The following is a 20,533-nucleotide window of genomic DNA, read 5'->3' as shown; positions in this document are numbered from 1 at the left end:
TTCACCGGGGCAACAGTTTTTCTTCGTTAAACCATTACTAATGCCCCATCGCACATATTAAGACGTTACACCGTCTATAAATACTCGGGGGCCCACAGAACAAGCCATGTGGAGTCCAAAGTGGGTACTCGAACCCTTTCCCCACAGAGCAGATGTCTAGTCTACGAGTATGAACTTCCATCGCTACTTCAAATTTTTACAGGTAAAAGTTACCAAAAAGATCATGTGAATTAACCCCCGCAGACTAACACTCATTGAGACCGGTATTACACCATAAACCATGTCCTCTTCAAAGAATAGCTAGTGCATTAGGAGGACTCGCAACAGCACCCGGAAAATTCAACGGCGACGAAGTAAGCAAGAAAGAATACTGCCTACTATCCCTACAAGCATAAGCCAACGCTTTCAAATCCCAAAGTTCCCCAAGCGGAATACCCAACAAACTAAGACACCACTGATGCAACACAAGCTCATGGGTAGGCTGTTCAACACCATCGATGACAGGCGGCATAGCCTCAATAGCCGTATTATCACTAGCAACAGCAGCAAAATGTCGATCCCAAAGCCACCGCGCCATTTCCTTACTCCCCTCCAATCCACACATCTTGCCACTGCTCATCGCAGCGCCCTGCTCAACACCGGTCATTTGACCCAACGTCTCTGTTACGCCGAATCGGATGAGCAGGATATCTCCTGGTCGGAAGGTTAGTCCCTGCCAAGCAGCTACTGCTTCTAGCTCGGTGGTCCCGATTCGGAAACCGGAGAATTCGCCGTAGTTTATTCCGTGGTTTTGCGCGTAACTTTTGAAGTCGATTAGTACGCCTCGGCCTGTCACACAGCCGCGTTGGTGCCAGTCTGGTTTTTCTCCGTTAGCCTTTTTCAGTGTTGGGTTTGAGTTTTATTGGATTTTTTCCTTACGGTCTAATGTTGGAAGGTGTTGGGTAGAGTTGGGGGTTTGAAATGCGTCGATTGTTGGTTTTGCTCCGTTGTAGGTGAGACCGGTTGGGAGGTGCATGAAGTGAGCTGAATTGAGTGTTATTCTTTTTTTCTTATTCCAGAAGCTAGAGAGTTATTGGACGCACCGGAACTATCCCATTGACTGCTAGCTTGAGTATTGAACTCAATCTGCAATTGATTAGCTCTGGTGGAACACAGAGCGACCAGGAAACCCCAATACCTCATCGTCAAACCCATAGTGGCTGCCAGACTCTGGGTCTTCCAGTTTGATGACATTGTGACAGAGGCTTTTTCGAAAGAACCCTGGGATTTTGATACTTCCGATGGGCCAACTAGTGGTATTAGGGATCATATTCTGGAGATGCATAGTGAAAGGCACTTCACTTTAGAGAAATAGACACGCCTTGGCGAACCTCTGCGACAGCATCCTTGACGACGTCTGGGGTAAGTAGATTCAAGGTACCCATGATATCTTTCTCATCGTCTTTGTCGAAGACGCCCCATGCACAGCCTTGTGGCATCCCCTTGACAGGAGGAAGGTCGTCAAAGCTCGGGAGAGATGTCATAGTATATAACATACTCTGGTTTAAATTGGGAAACCCTGTGCCAATCTGGGCCGTCAATTTCCCCCTATCCGGGAGGTTTCGTCCGAAAGAGATGAAACAAAATCTCGATTGTTTTGATTATATCTGTCAGATCCGGGTGGCCTTTGGTTTTGCTTTTAAGCGCCTAGCGTTCGGCGTTCGGCGTCAGCGTCCTACATGAGAGATTGAATGCAACATTTGCCCTGAAAGTGCTACGTAGCTCTTCATCTTATCATTCTAAAATGCAGATTCGAGGTTACAAATGAGGCTGTTCCTGTCTGACCACAAGTAGCGCAGGTCCCAAAGCCAGCCTTACACAATATTGGAACAAGACGCGCCCGGTGGCGATGATGACCGAGAACTTTAAGAGGAAGTGGAGCGCCGGGTTTGCCATGTTACTTACACTAGATGGACACAGCCCGTGGGAGGACGAGTTGGAACCAGCTTGTGCGAGGATAGGCCCATAATCAATATATGAGGTCTGCAATGTGAGTTATTGTGATCGATGTGCGGAGTTAAATTCTAGATTAATCTATCTACTGGTCTGGTGCAGCTATCTGCAGATACCCGACTTCGAGAAGCATCCATGGATGATCTACGCAAATGAACAATGTAAGTTCGCAGATATGGTGTAATCACCTGGCAAATGAGAAGGATGCCCCCCAAAGCCAGCTCTTAATAATGCCCGTTGATAATAATTCGAATCCTATCATTTTCGGTCTAAAACTCAGGATTCAGCATATAAAGCCCCACCACGGTCGGATCCTGGTCGGCGGGTTCATATGTGCCGATCCCTTCCCAGCCACTTTATTCAGCCAGCAAATGGGCATGGTACTAGGGTGCACGACGCGGCGCTGACCGACGAGTTTATTGGTAAGTCTTTGTTTCATAGTTTGCTCCTGATACCGTAATTGACCTTTGTCTCAATAGTGGAAAGGGTGGAGGGATTTCCAATCCCAATATCCCGAGAGAAAATAACCCCGCTAACCTTGGAACTGGCCATACAGCCCCTCCAATTAATTGAACGTATGCACATTATGCCCCTTGCCATTCGACGCCTCTCCCGCAGCAGCCGCAAAGATAGGCCTAGCGACAGTATGCGGCTGATTTTTCCGGGGAATGGGTTCTAACGGGATGGATTGGGGGCCACGTCAACTCTCAAGAATGGGGCATGAGTTGGCTTATCGGTTGGTATTGGACGAGTCGGGATTTGATGATCACTGTGCTCTACCGGAGGGAGTGTCGTCATACCGTCAGCAGCCATGCCAAGGCGGAGGAGCTTCGATTTTTGGGTTCGAGTGGCGAGCCACGGCGATAGCTAAAATTAGTTATTACCAGTGGCGCACAGGACGCGTTTGGCCCCTACATGACTGCAGGTAAAGCGATTCCGGGCCTAGCCGCCAAACTATCCCAAAAGCCGAGAGCAAGGGTTGAATATTGAGGTATGTGGGAAAAAGGATGGAGTGTACAGCGTACAATGTAGAAAAGCGTAGAAACGATACTCAGTTGGGCGAGATATTATAAGGTATAAATCTACAATATATATATATAAATATGTACCTGAGTCCTTGGGAGGCCCACAGAAAAGTGCAGATGATAGGCATACAACATTCCCCATTTGGAACTACACTCGGAGCAAACAACTACGGGGATCACAGTATTAACCTGGGATTAAATGATAAATGCCAATATCCGGTCACATTAATCACATCATTTTTCAAATTGTATAGAAGGCAAGAATGTGAGATAATATAAACATTCATCATCTAATCCATCCAATATATCCAAATCAGTAGGATAATATTTAAATTGCCAGTATAAACTCAAGTAAACACTGCGGGGAACACATGGTGGGCTAACCATATTAGGATCGTCAGCTGACTAGTTTGTCCGATTAATCTCGTCCTCATTTTCTTTTTTTTTTAATTTTTTTAATTTTACTTTTTCTTGTTTTTTTTTATTTCGCTGCATCGCCCAGCCATGGCGCTTTTCCTTCCTTTCTAATTGTATTTACTCGTCCTTCATTTCCCCCCTTTATCTTCTTTTCCCCCTTTATAACATATGCGGCTTTGAACTTTCCGCTATACCTAGAGAGGTGTGACCCTTAAACGGGTCTTCCCACGCTAAGGCCATTTAGGCCTGGAGGCTTAGTTTGGGGGTTCCCAAGTCTTATCTTTGGCCGTTAAATCTTGTGACTCCGACCCCCCCACCCCCCGGAGGAACTCAACGTTCCCGGCCTTCCAAGGTTCCGTTTGCGGCCGAGTCATCCTCTCCCCCCCAACACCTTTTCGATTCCAATGATACACGAGTCCGGTCTATCGACCATGTCAACAATGTTTCAAGATGCAAGCGACAATGAATATACAAAAAAAGAGGATGCAGAGAGCCGTCTTTCGGTAGACGAGCTCGTACCTTCCATACTTAATCCCGAGTCGCCACTGCCGTCTCTCCAGATTCGCACCGATCTACCCAGTATTCAACCATCCAGCTCGCGCGATTCCGATCCTTATGCTTCGACTAGTTTGTCCGGAAGTTATCCACGCCGTACCCCGAGTCTTCGTGCCCTCATCGCTCCACCTATATACAGTGCAGGTTCCTTATCACCAGCATCCATCATGTCCTCGCCTCAATTGAATGCGATGGGTGACATAACTCCATTGCCGTCGCCAATTGGAGGGGCCTCGCCGTGGCGGAAAGCCGACCTGCCGTCATTATCTCGTTCATCATCGGTGGCGTCGCGCAGCGGTTCCAGCCTTCGCCTGAGCGATTCATCACAGATGCTTGGGCCACCCGTCATGCCCCGTTCGCGCGCCAAACCATACACTGGGATTGATGGCCAAGGGGAAGAGTCATCCATGAGCAATTGGCGTCGTCGCGACTCGTCCTCAAAGCATTCTCATTCTCGGAACCGCAGTCTCAGTGACTATGCGCCACCCGGCCGCGTCTCTGTTGCTCCCCGTCCGATTGCTGTGTCAGGGAACACCGGGCTTGGCATTGCCTCGTCGTCGAGCATAGATTCAAAGTCCAATGGACTTCATCGCGAGCAGTATCTCGCTGTCCATCGAGGTATCGCATTGCCGACCGTTCGTCCTCCCAGCCCGCCTCGCAGCAGTGGCAGTGGATATAGTGACAATGAACCCGTCATCCGTCACCCTGCCCCGCTATCCACGCCCCAGGAGATATATTCTGTCCGGTCGGTCCGCACAGAGCAGGCCCGTATTTACCAGAAAGTCCGGACATTGGGCCAGGGCACGTTCAGTCAGGTCAGTCTGGCGGCACGTGTAGAACCTATCCCCGACATGCCTTTGTCGCCGGATGGGGATGGAGCTGGCGCGTTCCACGGTTTTGTCAACAACCAAAAGCTCGTCGCTGTCAAAATCATCGAGCATGGACCCGCCGGTGGTGCAGATGAGGGCCGGCTGGAGGTGTCGCTCAAGCGCGAAGTAGAAATCCTGAAGTCGGTGAACCATCCGTCTCTCGTCCAACTGAAAGCATTCGGCAGCGATGAAAAGCGTGCTCTGTTGGTTTTGGATTATTGTCCTGGTGGGGATTTGTTCGAGTTTGCAACGTCAGGAGCTCCTCGTATGTCTGCGGATTTGATCCGACGTATTTTTGCCGAATTGGTGGACGCTGTGCGTTATCTGCATGCTCATTACATCGTTCACCGGGACATCAAGTTAGAAAGTGAGCCAGCGTTGTTTGGCAAAATACTGCAGACCTTATACTGACCATGTCTAGATGTTCTGCTTACCATGCCCGCTCATGTTATGGACGACGTGCAAGACTGGCGTACCTACGACCGCGCCGTGGTCACCCTCAGCGATCTCGGACTGTCTCGGCGCATCCCTGAACCGCCCGAGAGCCCGCTCCTGCATACCCGATGTGGCAGCGAAGACTACGCAGCCCCCGAGATCCTGATGGGCCAGGCTTATGATGGCCGTGCCACCGATGCTTGGGCACTCGGTGTTTTACTCTATGCCATTATGGAGAATCGGTTACCCTTCGATGTTCTGCCTGGCACTCGAGGAGATCCCGCCAAACTTCGTGCCCGCACTCCGCATCGTATCGCACGTTGTGAATGGGCTTGGTATAGATATGCCGACGAAGAAGAGGAATGGGATCCCGAGAAAGGTAAAGGACTTGAAGGGGCCCGTGACTGTGTAGAAGGCCTTCTCAAGCGCAACACGAAGCGTAAAACCCTTGATGATATTGCCGCTATTGATTGGGTGCGTGATGCTATCGATGTGCCTGGTGGTCTGAAACGAGGCGACAAAGAAGTGCCATAGAGCCGGTCTCCGATGTGCCTTGTTGTCCCGTATATTGTCCTTCTTTTTCTTCCCTTTTTTTTCACCTGTCCGACGTTCATTCTCCTCTTCCCTTTCTTGACTCACATACCTTTTCTTCTACTCCTTTTTTTATTCATTCTTATTATTCACGAGACACGATGACTACATGAGTCATTATGTGGATTGAATGCTATGTTTTTATGGCTAGACCGGTTTTTATACCCTTTTTTATATACAACTACATATGTACCTCCAAGAGGTAAGACACGGAAATAAATACAAGATACAGTTCCCTTCTGTCCCCTGCTGCAGACATCCCAACTGGCGATGGTCACGATGTCATGACTCGTGACCGAATTAGTCAAAAAATATCCTCTTGGCCTCCGCATCCATGTTACACAGGGAGAGCTAGAAAGATAGATGTAGTCACACACCCTCCAACAATCACTTTGACTGGCATGGGAGCTGCGTGACCTTCTATCGGAACACACTGTTTCCGTACCTTAGGCGGGTCTTTTGCTTCTAAGTCAAGCATGTTCATACGTGTGACGAATGACAATAGCAATCAGATCACATAATTCATGGGTGACTCAGTATGAATAAGCCAGAGCTGTGGTTCGTGACTTGACCGCTATCAAGGGGCCTACTAAGCTATTGACAGGCCGGCATCTAGGCAACTTGATGCCTACCACATGGGGCTAACAGGGCATTGAACAAATGCACTAACAATGGGATTCAAGCCGATGTCATGTCTCAGTTTCAATGTAGACAGTTATATGGCGTCAAACGGAAATACAGCACTTTCCCAGTAGAGCATAACAAAACCCAAGGTTCCTGTTTAAGGCCTAGGGGGCCATACTCCTAGTTTGACAGTTTGCCAAGTCGGTCTCTGAATCAGTTTGTCCAAATAACATTTTCCTCCGACAGTGAATTAATACTCTCTCTTGTGATGCCCATTGACATGAAAGAATGGGGATTTCTTGAACCCACCTTGCAGACTTCCTAAAGTTGTTATGATCTTCGGCAACTTTGACCGATAAAAAAATAGCGCTACGGTTAGTTCCCCGGCACCCCATCAGGTCAAGATACCAGACCCCGCAGACGAATTTGCATACAGAGAAACACGCTCTTTGTTGCCTCTTCTGTCGCAGACTCTACTTGACTGGACTCGCGCCCTCGACACCTTCGAAATGAACAACATGCAATACCTCGATAACGATACCGTTCATCAATTATTGATAAACCTCACCAAGGACGAGGCTATCAGTTTCCGAAATACTATCGAGCAAACGTTAGCGGAATTCTCTACCGGTGGCGAGCGTCAGTACCAGCCCAATCCCAGTGCCGTAACCCGCCCCAATGGCTCACGGGCTCTCTTTCGGCCTTTTACTTCGAACCAATGTTTCGGCGCCAAGCTCGTGGTCACTCCTCCTCCTCGCCCCGATGGGAAGAAAGATTCTCTGCATGGTATCCTGATCCTGACGGATGGTCTGGGAAATCCTACTGGTGTGATAGGTGCAGAGGAAGTGACGGGCTACCGAACCTCCATGAACGCCATGGTGCCATTCTCTTGGAGGAAGAATGTCGACAATATTGTCATTTTCGGTGGTGGTATGCAGGCCTTGTGGCACACTCGTCTCATCCTCACTCTGAGAGGTTCTGAGGTCAAGAGCATTACCTTTGTGAATCCCTCCAAGGATCGGGTAGACGCACTCATTGCAACCGTGTCTAAGGAGAATGAGGCTCGCTGGAAGTCAAACTGCTCTTTCCATTTTATTCATACCTCTGCCCCGGATTTTCATCAACAAGTCGAAACTCGTCTAAGCGACATTGACTGCGTTTTCTGCACTACCCCATCTAAAATCCCACTTTTCCCTGCTAGTTATCTGACCAAGCGGGAGAGTAGCAGTCGTCAACCTTTCATTTCGGCCGTCGGATCCTGGCAATCCGACATGATTGAGCTGGATCCTGCATTGCTGCATCATGCTATCGCCGTAGATGGGGGGTATAATCCTGTCACTGGCGAGGCCCAGGGAGTGGTGCTAGTCGATGACCGGGATTACGCTCTTCTCGATTCCGGTGAGGTGGTTCAAAGCAAGTGCACAGCCGAGCAGATGGTCGAACTTGGACAGATTATTGCTCTGAGGAGCGCGAAGCTTCAAAGTGTCCACCCCAAACAAGTTGAGCAGACGAATCGGTTTATCTCGGAAGGGTTTGTTGTCTACAAAAGCGTCGGCGTCAGCCTTACAGATTTGACGGCGGCAAATGCCATATTGGCCCTGAGGGAGAAGAAGAATGATCACCATTTGTGAAGTAGCTAGAGCATTACAATCACGATAACCTAATCATCCCAATGGACTGCATTTTCCGAGGTTAAACTTTGAATGTCACTAGCAATAGGGGGAGGTCCTTTACATGTACCTCTGAAACAGCCAAATGACTTCTCTATGAATCTCTCGTACGATAGGAGAGCCCTTAGACCATACTCTTCGTCGGTGGTGATTGGGGTCAGTACCGTCTTGGATGTAACTCGAGTCAGCTGAATACCAGATATTATGGGTCATCATGGCATTGGAGACCCATTCCACATCATACATCTCAATGGAATCTGCTGTATTTTACCGAGTATCCCGGAACTGTTCAGGTGTTTTTTTGAGACTCCCCGACCTGGAACCTGGACTCAGCCCTGGAGGGAATATTAAATTATGTAAGCTACTGGGTCTCCCTGAAGGTGCCGGGCTGGGGGCCGCCCGGGATGGGGCTGTGCCTCGTACTCGGACTCCAGCCTATCAAAACCCAGCGGAGCTGAATTCGATGGAGAATCCGCGTGATAAGAGTGGTTGCTAAGCGTATTTGGCGTGAAGAACCTGCATAACTCCTGCATCCTTGCCTTTTGCTTTCTGCCTTACATCAAATGTACGAGGTGCAAGGATTGGGGCTCTTGAGTTTTAAGTATGGGATAGCCGTATTGGATCCAAGCACTCCATCCATTCCACAGACTGAGTTGGAATATACACCATGGCCTTTGGGCGTTCGAGTCGCTCAAGGAGACCATCATCTCCAACACCCCCGCCAAAACCACCACGGCCGAATCAGCGAGAGAGCGCAATAGGGGTACCGCAGAACTATGTCCACCCTCCGTATGCGGCGCCAGCGGGGGCATATTCAGTGAACACATTTCATACAGCTGCAGTCCCATATAATCAAAATCAAAATATGGCGATGTCCATGGTTCATCTACAACCTCAGCCAGCACCGCATCCAGTTCATCCTTTCCCAGGAACTGTTCTAAGCAGTCCGTCATGGATACCCCAGCCACCGAGACCCTCAAAATGGACCTCATGTACGAATCTGAACCAATCAATGACCAGTTTAGTATCGCATACAGTCGAAAAAACCAATGCCACGATTCTTGATCTTGAGCATTTGGTCCGCCAAAGTTTGGGTGGAGGTGCGAACGTTACGGAGGCCACATCGCGGTTATTAGATCAAGTCATAACCTCGATCGACCTGGGGTCATTTTGTGGGAGAGAAAATGAACTGAGTAAGTGCCATAGTTCCGATCATATATGAAAATATACTCATTAGAGATAATAGTTGCCGCTTGTACAATTCCTCCCCAGTCAGGTGAGAAGAAAGATCGCCGATCACAGCGAAAAGGGAAGAAACCAACCGGATCTGTGGATTACTTCTCCAAGGTGTATCTATATGCCAATTCCCGATTACCACCGCATTTACCAGCACTAAAATTGTAAGATCCTCCACACCCAGGTACTATTTGACCCAACTAGCTAATCTCCCATTAAGCTATCCTCCAACATATCCCCTCCTCCAACTCGCAGCCAAGTACTCACGCCGCGTCTACGACAAACCTTCAGGCCGTGAACGACATTCATACGTCGACTCAGATTGGATACATGGTACCAAAGCCATGGTAGTCAAATCACTACCGATCGATGACATGAACACGATCGTCTTCGCCATACGTGGCACGCAGAGTTTCATAGACTGGGCCGTGAATGTCCGGGCAGCACCAACCTCTCCAACGGGCTTTCTAGACGACCCGTCCAATTCCTGTCACTCAGGATTCTTATCCGTAGCCCGGAAAATGGTCTCTCCCGTTGCAGCCCGACTGCGTAATCTTCTCGAAGAAGATCCCACACGAATGTCCTATTCACTAGTCTTCACGGGCCATTCCGCAGGCGGTGCCGTCGCCAGCTTACTATATCTACATCTCCTATCCGAGTCTCCAGTCGTGCAATCCGAGCTCACCCATCTCCGCGGCTGCTTTAAGCACATCCACTGTGTTACATTCGGTGCTCCGCCTCTATCTCTTCGTCCGTTACAGCCCTCTCCTACTGCTCGGGGATCAAAATCCATGTTCTTCGCTTTTATCAACGAAGGTGACCCGGTCTCGCGTGCGGACAAGAACTATTTTCTCTCGTTGCTAGATCTGTATGTTTCACCCGCTCCGGGATCACTACTAGCCTTGTACGACAGGAAGAAGAAATCCGCTCCTATATACTGGAGGATTCCCTCATCTGATCTGTCGCTCGCTGGTCGGCTTGTTCTTCTTCGTCCGCGAGACCAGCCGAATAGCCGCCCTGTGTTTGTAGCGCCGCCGGTCCCTGGTGGACCGCCTGCACTGCCACCGAGGGAAAATGTGGATGCTTGTGGGATTACAGATACCGAGCTTCGAGGTGTGGTCTTTGGGGACCCTGTGATGCATTTTATGGACTTGTATTCCCGTCGTATTGATGCCTTGGCTAGAGGTGCCTTGAGCAGGCAATCATGATGGATCGTAATATGTATTAGGGCGTACTGTACGGAGACTTTGCATCCATTAGCGAGCTATTGAGATACCCAATACCCATTTACTGTTTTGATATTTGCGGAAGATCTCTTCGCTCGCTGTATTATTGGCAATTGCTATCCTTTGAGGCAATGCTCTGTGTATGCCTTTGTTGAACTGGTGTCTCGGTAATAATAGAGACCAGCTCAAAGCGACACGTTAAAAGAAACAAAGAAAGGGACTAAAGACTAAGATCTTCAAAGATCAATGGATTGTTGGTAGTCTCTACCTCCACAAATATATAACTATCTACTCAGCTCCTAAATATATATCGCCAAGATCGTAGGCCGACCTTAAAACCAACGCAACAGAATCCTCAAATTTACTACACAGTATCTATATCCATTCCATCTACTTAAACTAGTGAAAAGAACCCTCAACATGTGCGTGCAAAACTATGACATGTGGACAATGTGCAACTGCATCCATTTCGGACGAATTGAACGTTGTGGAGAGTTTGGCATGCCGTTTTCCCAACGAGAACGATGTACAGGACGTGTTCTACGAGCTCTTAATGTCGGCATTATTGGAATTCCCGAAGACCGACTTCATAAAAAGGCAGGAATGTGCTCGAGGTGCTCGGAGAAATTGAACCGAGAGATGTGGGCGCTTCGTTGGGAATGGACGTCTCGCCAGAGTGAAGAGTGGGCGGCGAAGGAGGCAAGCGGGATTGAATAGCGATACAAAATATGACAAATTGAAAGGTAAGATGTTGTCTTCTTGTTTAAGTCAAACTTCAATTACTACGTTTCTAAACGATTTTACAAAATGTGTTATGGCTGCTCAAAGTAGTGCTGAATGTGGAAGACCCAATGGTTTATCACAATGGTTCCTTCTTTGCAGGAGATGGGCTCTGTGGATTCCTAAACACATTGTTCGGATCAATTTGCTCTTTGATCTGCTGTAGTCGGGGGAGATTGGTACCCCAGTATGCCTCGGCGGCGTTGGGCATAAGAGGATCAACGTAACCCGGGTAGGCATTATAGGGAAGCACGTCATTGGTGACGATCTTGTTAAGTCCATCGAGAAAGTTGATCTGGGGCTGGGAGATATTTCCCACTAAATTGATTGTGTAGGACTGTAACCAGATGAGGACGTCACGGTGGGCGTAAGATGTAGCATTAGTTGAAATGTCATTGGTGTAACCTCCCTGGAAATCGAACAACAAGAACCAGCCCAAAGTACCCTTGTCGACAGTACCAATGTAGTCAAACATTTTGTCGATAGTCTCCGGGGCCATCAGGGTTTGGGGAGTCCAAGAAGTAGATTTTGCGTAGAAATTTGTTGGGATTCCAGCCGCCAGCCCCAAAATAGCATCTTGTGCCCAGTGGGCGACAAGACCTAACCAGTTATCAAAAACCAATGCACTGCCATTTGCACCGGGGAACTTGCTGCCAAGGTTTAACTTATCATACTCTTCCTTGGTGCCGAAGAAGGTACCACTGATTGCCATACTCTTCTCAAGCACAGTGAGCGTAGACGCCATCTTTCGAGTCAGCTTCGGATCTGACACGAAGGCCTGCCAGCTCTTAAAAAGGGCCGCCTGCTGCTTGAGATCGCCAAACTCTATGCTGTATTCATACTGCACCGCAGTACCAGGTTCAGGCTCAGTTCGGACCTTGAACTCTGTGACGATACCGTAGCCGGAGGCAGCACCTTTGATGGCCCAAAAGAGATCCTGGTTGTCCCTGTCTGAGGCTCTAACAATGCTCGAGTTCGCAAGAACCACCTCAACCTCCAGTACATGGTCAAGTGCGGCACCAAATTGACGCGAAGTCGGCCCAAGACCACCAATTGTGAAATGTCCCCCTGAACCGACCTGAGGGCAAATTCCGTGAGACATAGCCCGTCCTCCGGCGTGATACAGCCGCTGTGTCACGTCACTTAGCAAACTCCCCGCCCCAATTGTCGCTTGCCAGGATGCATTGTCCATGGAGAATTGTTGGAGATGCTTCAAGTCAATCGCAACAGCACCGTCTGTTCCTCCACGGCCTGCCACGAATCTCATGTTAGTCTTCAGGTTAAACTCCTTTGAGTTAGGGGTTATCTCAGAATCTCACCGTAATTGCCATAGCTGTGCCCTCCACTTTTGGCTTGGACTGGATATTCGTTCTCTGCGGCACATTGGACAATAGCAGCCACCTGCTGAGAAGAACTGTGGTCCATGAGCAACGGACATAATGAATCATTTTCTATAAAGACACTCACGTTGGAAAGGCCACTGCTGCTGGAGTAACGGGAATGTTCAGATTGTAGCGATTCACAATGTGGTCATAGAACAGATCACCGGCTAGGGCAAAACTCCCCCCCGCCTGTCAGGGCATTCTTGAAGCATGACCTCAATGCCTCATTGGGGCTAGCAAGAGCCACCGATCTGGTCCCCACTACCAAAAAAAGCAGGTTTAGAAACATGGTGAGTATCTGCAGAGTGTGCCTTCGGCCGCTTTGGATGTGGAAGGTAGATAAAAAAAGAAGAGAGGAAGGAGCTGAGAGGCAGATATCTAAACCAGGGGACCACGTCACGTAGTCCAAACAGAATTCATGCTTCAAGTGAGAATATCATGTCAGATATGACTGAGTGATTCGGTTTCAAGGCCGAAGAACTTTCGTTTGCCTTCATGAACTGAGCGGGTGATATTGAGATGTTTCGAGGTTCAACACATCTACAAACAAAGGTTCAGTAGGGGAGGGTACACAATATTCGTGACTTGTTGGTCTAATTAAAAACCAAGAGCTGCTCCAAGTCAAACCAAATATACAAGGGGCTTGGTCAGGTTTGTATCGAAAACCGCCTCGGCATAGACATCGTGGGCTCAATGATGAAGGCACCCTCCTTATACAGCAAGTTTCCCCTACCCTATACAATTTCATACCTGGATAGAAGCCAAACCCCAAAACCCAAGTCAAATATTAATCCTCGTCAAGCAAAATCCATCCTCTACCATTAATTTTGTGCCTAGCAACTTAGGTTTGACATGCGAACTGCATAACTATGTAAGGCATGTACCAGTCTACTCTACTACCAGCGATATTAGCGGGAATAGCCCGATCCCACACAATGTGTTTGGTTGAAGAATCTAAAATTATACCGAAAGAAATACTATTTATCAAGATCACCATGTCCGACGACTCTGACTCCAGGCCCTGGAAAACTCCTGCTTCTCTTTCACCCCCAAGCCAACCCGCTTAACCCGACCTAGACGAGCTAGCGACTCCCCCACACTATCAAGCAGCGCCTTCTCGCTGGGCGAGGCTTGTTCTTCTTGCCCGTTTTGGTCCAGTGTGTCGAGGTAATTCGTACTATAGGTCGACTTGCGAGTTGAATCAGTGGCATTTTGGCTATTTGTAATGCACTCCGCGATGCGCACTCTGATACAGTGGGTCGGTTTGCTAAGTAGCGTCCACAGCAAGCTCATATAACTACCGGGGAGCGGGGTCACGATATCCATAGGTGTATAGCGCAGACTGACGGGGAAGATCTTGGTCTTGGGGGGCACGCTGAGAAGGGAGTTGCTCAGGGTCAAGATGCCGCGACCATTGGTGGTGGTACACTCCGGGAACAAGACGATTGGCCTGCTGGGGTACTGCTCGACGAGGGTCGAGACATCCACCATCTGGGCACCAGGGGCCGGCTGCGTAGCGGGGGAAGCAAAGGCTCGCAGAATGGCTTGGAGCAGAGAGATGCGCTCGACCTGGCGCGTGTTGGGGTAAGACGCTGTGAAGATCGGGTCGAAGATAGCTGCCAGGTAGACGGCATCAATGGGCGATGTGAAGGACGAGGCGATGACCGAGCCGGGCTGTGGTAGACGCGCTTGCTGTTGCTTCAAAGACCTGTGTGGAAATTGTTAGTTGTCAGCGGAACAGGCTATAGTTCCAATAGTACTGCACGAACCCTTTGCGCACTCCATCGACTTGGAGATCAATCCACCAGATGCTAGGAACTCCAAGGATACACCATAGAGCAGCCTTCTTGCCCAGCGATCCAATGGGAAGCCATTGTAAGATCAAAAAATAGCTAAGAGTGACGAAGATGAAGAGTGGGAGGCGGAAGCAGAAGAGAAAAATACGGAGAGGAGCTTGGAGGCCGAGTCGTTCAACAGGGATTGGGAGGAAGGGCGCAATTCCCGAGCCTATGGCACGTCAGCATAAGTATCCTTGGAGGGGCTGGTCATCATAGCGGAAATTCACCTCGATCCCGGAACTGAGAGTATCTCTCCATCTCGTGTTATGACAGCTATAGACAGAATGAGCTGGGGTATGGGCTCAATCTTCAACAAGCCATGCGCTAAGGAAGTGTTAATTTGGGAATGTCTTGGCAGCACAAGTTGCGACTCGAACTTGGGGCCAATTCTGACAGTGAAATTCGGTTGACCACCTGGTGATCTTCACATGCGAAAGGAGCTGCCACGTGATATATGCCTAAGGCACCCAGGCACATTTTCCTGGGGTATTAGAGTTGCAGGCGACTGCGGTGCAGATCGATGGACGCTCGGATATTAAGTTCTGTATTATTGGGTTGATCGTTTTCAAGCATAGATCTATATAATATAAGAGATACGAAAAAAAAGACACGTTCTAAGTGCGCACAGAAGCTATGAGTAGTATACAAGATCTCTAAGATCACGCCCTGTCATCCCCATCATAATCTTCCACCACAAAGTCCGGTGTCGGAGGACTTGGAGGCAGATTAAAAGACCAGATTGCTACTCCTACCAAACAGAAGAGGGTACTGGTCATCATCCACGCGAGGCCAATCCAGAACCCACCGAGACGCAGTCCAATCTGGAAGACGGTGGTGATGGATAAACTCGCAACCACATTTCCCAATGACTGGATAATCTCAATTGCAGTAAACAAGCGAGCGGTCTCATCACGTTCAACCAAAGTGGTAACGATAGAACGACAAAGGAAAACAAAGCCTGATCCGGATGTCTGAATGATCATGCTGGGAATTAGGGTCGCAATCGTAGGGGAGAGACCGATTCCGAGGGTTCCAACTGTAAGACAGAATATACTGCGGCGCGCGAGCCAAAGGTCTTTTTCAGTCGATGAAAGTCGGGGGTTCAGGACTCGGCTTTTGAGGAAAGGTAGGCCGAAGAGGAACAATGGGATTGACACCGTCGGGCGAGCAGATACCAGGAAGTTGGCTTGTGCCAGTGTCCATGAATAACGTGTCGATATATATTGGGTCAAAAACCAGGACGAGCCTCGGCTCAGGCGGTAGACCAGGAATGCAGTGAGAAGAAGGAGCACTGGTTTTCGGTTGAGGATGAACCGGTAGGGTTTAAGGTAGAAGCGGTAGTTTGCGCGGAACTTTGCCAGGATAGATTGGTGGGAGTAGGATTGGATGCTCCAAGATGGCGGTTCGTTCTCATGGTCGCCATTCATGTCGGGTTCTGTGCGATATGGTTCGGGTCCATTGAGATTATGTAAAGAAGTCTTTCGTTCGGGGTCATCCGTTAGATCTGACATCTCAACATGAGTTGGTTCGGCTTTCCGGGGAGGCAGTGCATGCTTCGTTTCCGGTAGCGCCAAAATGAGCATCATGCCGGCCATTACAATTGCGAATCCAGTCACCAATGGTATCCAGGGATCCAAGGTCATCAGATAAGAACTAAGAGCGCTCGAAGCGAAATCGGCGCCCATCGAGACGATGGCAAATTGAAAGAAGATGCCCGCTCTGTGCCACTCGATTAGCATCTATAAGGCTCATGTCCGAATTGGAGGAGTAACATACCTCTCGGCCTCAGTGGTTACATCGGCCATCATAGTCCAGATAATCGCAAACGAGACGACTGGACCACCACCAAACACCCACGTCAAGGCAGTAAACCAAAGCGCACGCAGGGGGAAGATATCCGAGAACCATAAAATAACAATTGTAAGGATAGAATTCAACGCAAACCCGGGAAGGGACAAAGCGAGTGTAGATTTGCGGCCACGACGGTCTGCCAGCAGACCATAGGGAATCGCCAAAAGAGCGCCTGCGAAACAATCAGACAATGGACTAGCCCTGTACATTTAAACCAACTTACTCAGCGATCCATCAAAGAACATATGGTACCCCTTCACAGCCGCCAGTTCAGCCTGCACCTCGCCGATCTTACACATGGCCTCCGGCACTTGTCCATCCGCACCGATCTTCGTCGGATCCACACCTAGGAAATACTGGCGACAGGCGATCGACTCCATGATCCGGACCATGGGGCCCTCGAGGAAAGCGAAGCCGATCTCAACCGCGAGGACCATGGCGAATAGGGTCGCCTTGAGGCGAAAGCTAATGGCGCTAGCGGAAACATTGGCTTTTACTGGACGGCTGCCTATACTGGGCTTGCTATGAACATGACGGTGGGCTGGGCCAGGGTCGCTCAGAATTGGGGAGTCGAGGAACGGGGCATCCTCGCGGTCCTCGCGGTCGAGGGACTCATGACGTATCGGGGCCATCTTGGCCAGTCATACCGTCAAGGCAGGGTATATATATAAAAGAAGGTAGTCGGATCGAAATGTATAAATGAGGGTCGGTATCAGATCATTGTCAGAATTAAGTTAGAAAGAGTGTGAGAAATGCTGTCTTACGTGTCTGGAGGACAAGTTGCCAATCGTCGCAAGCCAATCCGGCACGATGTCTTGGCGACTGGTAGTTTGTCGTCCAGGGGCTTAGTGGCCAACTAGTGCGTGTCCACTTTACTATTCTTATTCATTACTTTGCATATCAAATCCTTAGTATGTTTTTGATAGATTATTCAGGAATAAAATAAAGTACAAGATACTGATGCCTACTCCGTAGGTATAACCCCTTTATATGCAAAAAAATAAACACCCCCTTTCTTAATTATCATATCCTGCCTCTTCAAATAAGCTTCCCCGAACTTGTACTACCGCCGACAGTTCCAGGAGGAATTCGTAAAGAATCACCACATTCGTCAGTACATGACCAAGAGTTGCGACTGGAGCATCCTTAATATCTTCTGAGCCCGAGGTTTCCTCGTCGGCAGATGGAGACTGTGGATCTGCGGGTGCGGGCGGGAACGGCATGGAAAGGCGCTGGCGAAGAGCCTCAGCGGCCACGGCTCGGGCGTTCGAGGATCCGCGCGAGTCCGGAGGAATAGAGGATTCATCACGATCCCGACTAGAGAGCATAGTCGGCGAATTGGCCGGGTACGGAGATCGGCCACGGGAAGCTAGGGTAGAGGCATCCGGAGAACCCGGGTATGACGGGCGCGAGCGATTTCTTGATGCTGGATGCTCTGAGGGCTCTCGTGATCGGTCTGGCGTCTGTGGACGATCGTCCTGGTGCAATAATTCCCGCCGGGCAGCGATAAGTACATTGAAGTCCGGGAGTTCTTGTTGCCACTGTCGGACCTGGTTCACGAGTTGTTGGAGCGCTAAAGTCAAAGTAGGAGCAGCTGTGGGGGGCCAAGTTGGTGCCTGGTAGGCCCGAAGAACGTCTTCAAATCCATCGTCGGTTTCTTCGGAGGATGGTGCCTCGTATTGGTTGGGATCAACCAACACCCACCCGTCCAAGGAAAAGAGATGCGAGGATGCCAGGCTCATGAACACTCCTGTTAATGCTAGATTGATGATGACACTGTTGGTAAAGAAAGATTCAAGACACCCGAAAAGGGCCTGCACTATGGGATCATCTTGCTGGAGCTGTAATGGTAGTGGTAGGGTCTCCTCGTCTTCGTCCATCGAAGAGACGGGCAGACACAGGCGGGATTCAAGGACACATGTCGCATCTGCAACATAGTTGTCATACGACTCATTCAGTGTAGGGTCGTCGACGAGGGACGTTCCCATGACCAGAAGTTGCTCTAGCTCGGCATTCAAAGCGCCAACGGGGCGTTGGTTTGCAGGCTGGGTAGGAATGGTATGGATCAGCGCCCGTGCAAATAGATGGTGTCTTTGAAGAACGGTGTTTAGAAGGCGTAGTGTAGCTAACACCGTCTGGCAATTCGATGACTGAAGTCCCAGTAGGGCCAAATCGCGGAGATTGAATAGCGACGGCGATGGTTGAGCCGCTTCAGAGGCCAACGCAGCTAGCACATTGAGGGACTTCCGTCGGCTTGCGGACATGTCCATTTGCTCCTCAGGTTGAGGGGAAGACGCTAGTAAGAAATGTAAGATCCGATGGACCAATTCCCCTTGATCTATCGAGTCGAGAATGCGGCACATGTAGGTCAGCACCGCTGCTGTCGAGCCACCAGCTACATCTGATGATTCTAACAACGAAGGATACCTGTAAGAGTCAGCGATGACTCCATTCCAGAGGGAGAAGAGGAACGAGTGTATACTCACAAAAGTTGCTCCAGAAACAGCACCTGGAAATGGTCTAATAAGGTGTCGTTCACTTCAGCCGATTTGCAGTGGTCGATTGTATCCTGCCAAAACAACAGATAGGACATGAATGCATCCATTGTTTGATCTAGGGTTGGCTGCAAAGCGGTCTCATGTTTGGCATGATCAGACAAAACAACAATGTGAGGGAGATTATCGTCCTCGGTGGTGGGAGCAAACGACAAGCTTTGTTCGATTAGTATGCTGTCTCACGGCGATCAAAGAACCAAACTTACTGTCCCAGCTGGCTGTACAGTGCACCTAGTCCGGTGGCCATGAGCGTAGCCAGATCACTCTCGATCAGCCACTTCTCTAGGTTTTTAGACCGCGATGCGGTTTCAATGAGGTAGAGCAATCCCGTTCGAGCAAAGTCACCAGCACGTCCTTCGTGATGAACATAGTCCACCAGCAGGTAGAACAGAGGGAACTCGTCCTTCCGTGTAGCTCCTGCAAATTCCGTCCCACTTGGGGCCTGGGAATCACTATCCTGGGCAACAGGTGTTACCCGAGGCACAAACCACGCGGGCAGGATACCAGGCTGCAGACGAATGTTGTTGGCAATCCCAAACAGCAATTCAACAAGTCGGCCCTCGATCTCATCCGAAGTCTTCTCGGCACGGCGGACGAGATCCACCATCGCACGGGCGAACAATCGGTTGTCGACAACCCCATCCACCTCGGCATCGATCAGCGTATCGAAGAATACCGTGGCTGATCGGACGACCCCTTCATCGTGAAAGGAGAGGGCAAGCTTGGTCACTGTCACAAAGACCTGGGAAGATGCTGCATAGACGACACAGGGGTGCGGTGCGGGCCCGCGGGCTTCCTCGCTCAGAATCGAATTGAGTCGTTCAACGTATGTCCGCGCATGCGCAACCGATTGTTCGCCAGAAGGAGTATTTGTGGAACGCCATATTTGCTATCAATTGGGTTAGTTGGTGGCCTCATAGTAACGGACGTAGTGGGCGGTACCTGGAGGGCATTGCAGGCGCGTTTAAAGGCAGTCAGCCGTTCCGTGGGTGAGGTGGCCTTGGAGGGTTTGTTGGACAGCGCGCGCGAGCCGCCGATAAGACGAGACCACTATATTCCATCAGTAGACATTCATAAAGAAGAAAGGGACACGTACAAAGTCCATTCTGTGAGGACAGCATGATCTCACAGGGTGAAAGTGACGGGGGGGGTCGAGGATGAGTGGAGACAGTGTTTATCGCGCTGATCGCCGCTTTACAACTACAGACCATCAGCTTCCAAGATTATTTATACTACATGCACATTCAATATTTATACAATTACAGTCATACACACTCAATTTCCAACAAAGAAAGATGCCAGTCCAGGTCCTGTTCGTTGAATAAAAAGACCGTGCGCATATGGGGGCTCGAGTCATTCGAGCCCAAAAACCCAAAGATATTCACAGATAAATGCGCTCCCAGATCTGCCTCCCACTATTTAAACGCCTAAAAGAAAACAAAAAAGAACCTCCATAAATTTATGCGCCTGATACCCATTCCATCTAG

General features: G+C 49.5%; 9 protein-coding genes across 9 annotated transcripts; 4 read left to right on the top strand and 5 right to left on the bottom strand.

Moving 5' to 3' along the window:
* Positions 1-289: 289 nt before the first annotated feature.
* On the bottom strand, positions 290-1,523 carry N7487_005412 (uncharacterized protein; the record flags this gene model as incomplete). The annotated part of the gene is made up of 5 exons (XM_056873159.1): positions 290-855; positions 919-1,023; positions 1,083-1,125; positions 1,178-1,289; positions 1,342-1,523. 5 exons carry the CDS (start codon positions 1,521-1,523, stop codon positions 290-292), a joined length of 1,008 nt encoding a protein of 335 aa, XP_056730879.1.
* A 2,315-nt stretch (positions 1,524-3,838) lies between these two features.
* On the top strand, positions 3,839-5,827 carry N7487_005411 (putative protein kinase; the record flags this gene model as incomplete). The annotated part of the gene is made up of 2 exons (XM_056873158.1): positions 3,839-5,225; positions 5,280-5,827. 2 exons carry the CDS (start codon positions 3,839-3,841, stop codon positions 5,825-5,827), a joined length of 1,935 nt encoding a protein of 644 aa, XP_056730878.1.
* Positions 5,828-7,017: 1,190 nt separating this feature from the next.
* N7487_005410 (uncharacterized protein) lies at positions 7,018-8,139 on the top strand (the record flags this gene model as incomplete). Its single annotated transcript, XM_056873157.1, has 1 exon — positions 7,018-8,139. The coding sequence occupies one exon, from the start codon at positions 7,018-7,020 to the stop codon at positions 8,137-8,139; it is 1,122 nt and encodes a 373-aa protein (XP_056730877.1).
* Positions 8,140-9,190: 1,051 nt separating this feature from the next.
* On the top strand, positions 9,191-10,622 carry N7487_005409 (lipase family protein; the record flags this gene model as incomplete). Its single annotated transcript, XM_056873156.1, has 3 exons — positions 9,191-9,371; positions 9,425-9,578; positions 9,635-10,622. 3 exons carry the CDS (start codon positions 9,191-9,193, stop codon positions 10,620-10,622), a joined length of 1,323 nt encoding a protein of 440 aa, XP_056730876.1.
* Positions 10,623-11,060: 438 nt separating this feature from the next.
* On the top strand, positions 11,061-11,357 carry N7487_005408 (uncharacterized protein; the record flags this gene model as incomplete). The annotated part of the gene is made up of 1 exon (XM_056873155.1): positions 11,061-11,357. One exon carries the CDS (start codon positions 11,061-11,063, stop codon positions 11,355-11,357), a length of 297 nt encoding a protein of 98 aa, XP_056730875.1.
* A 142-nt stretch (positions 11,358-11,499) lies between these two features.
* N7487_005407 (FAD-binding oxidoreductase) lies at positions 11,500-13,091 on the bottom strand (the record flags this gene model as incomplete). Its single annotated transcript, XM_056873154.1, has 3 exons — positions 11,500-12,671; positions 12,740-12,906; positions 12,967-13,091. 3 exons carry the CDS (start codon positions 13,089-13,091, stop codon positions 11,500-11,502), a joined length of 1,464 nt encoding a protein of 487 aa, XP_056730874.1.
* A 701-nt stretch (positions 13,092-13,792) lies between these two features.
* On the bottom strand, positions 13,793-14,898 carry N7487_005406 (lysophosphatidic acid acyltransferase LOA1; the record flags this gene model as incomplete). Its single annotated transcript, XM_056873153.1, has 3 exons — positions 13,793-14,510; positions 14,572-14,809; positions 14,868-14,898. The coding sequence occupies 3 exons, from the start codon at positions 14,896-14,898 to the stop codon at positions 13,793-13,795; spliced, it is 987 nt and encodes a 328-aa protein (XP_056730873.1).
* Positions 14,899-15,299: 401 nt separating this feature from the next.
* N7487_005405 (putative MFS transporter) lies at positions 15,300-17,123 on the bottom strand (the record flags this gene model as incomplete). Its single annotated transcript, XM_056873152.1, has 3 exons — positions 15,300-16,359; positions 16,417-16,663; positions 16,715-17,123. The coding sequence occupies 3 exons, from the start codon at positions 17,121-17,123 to the stop codon at positions 15,300-15,302; spliced, it is 1,716 nt and encodes a 571-aa protein (XP_056730872.1).
* Positions 17,124-17,507: 384 nt separating this feature from the next.
* N7487_005404 (uncharacterized protein) lies at positions 17,508-20,151 on the bottom strand (the record flags this gene model as incomplete). Its single annotated transcript, XM_056873151.1, has 5 exons — positions 17,508-18,918; positions 18,978-19,202; positions 19,253-19,935; positions 19,989-20,096; positions 20,143-20,151. The coding sequence occupies 5 exons, from the start codon at positions 20,149-20,151 to the stop codon at positions 17,508-17,510; spliced, it is 2,436 nt and encodes an 811-aa protein (XP_056730871.1).
* Between the last annotated feature and the right edge of the window lie 382 nt (positions 20,152-20,533).

Source organism: Penicillium crustosum (genome assembly GCF_028827405.1).
Source record: "Penicillium crustosum strain IBT 35664 chromosome Unknown utg000002l_segment0_segment0, whole genome shotgun sequence".
Lineage (NCBI taxonomy): Eukaryota > Fungi > Ascomycota > Eurotiomycetes > Eurotiales > Aspergillaceae > Penicillium > Penicillium crustosum.
The sequence above is the reverse complement of the archived record's forward strand: the minus strand, read 5'-3'. Positions and strand labels throughout refer to the sequence as shown.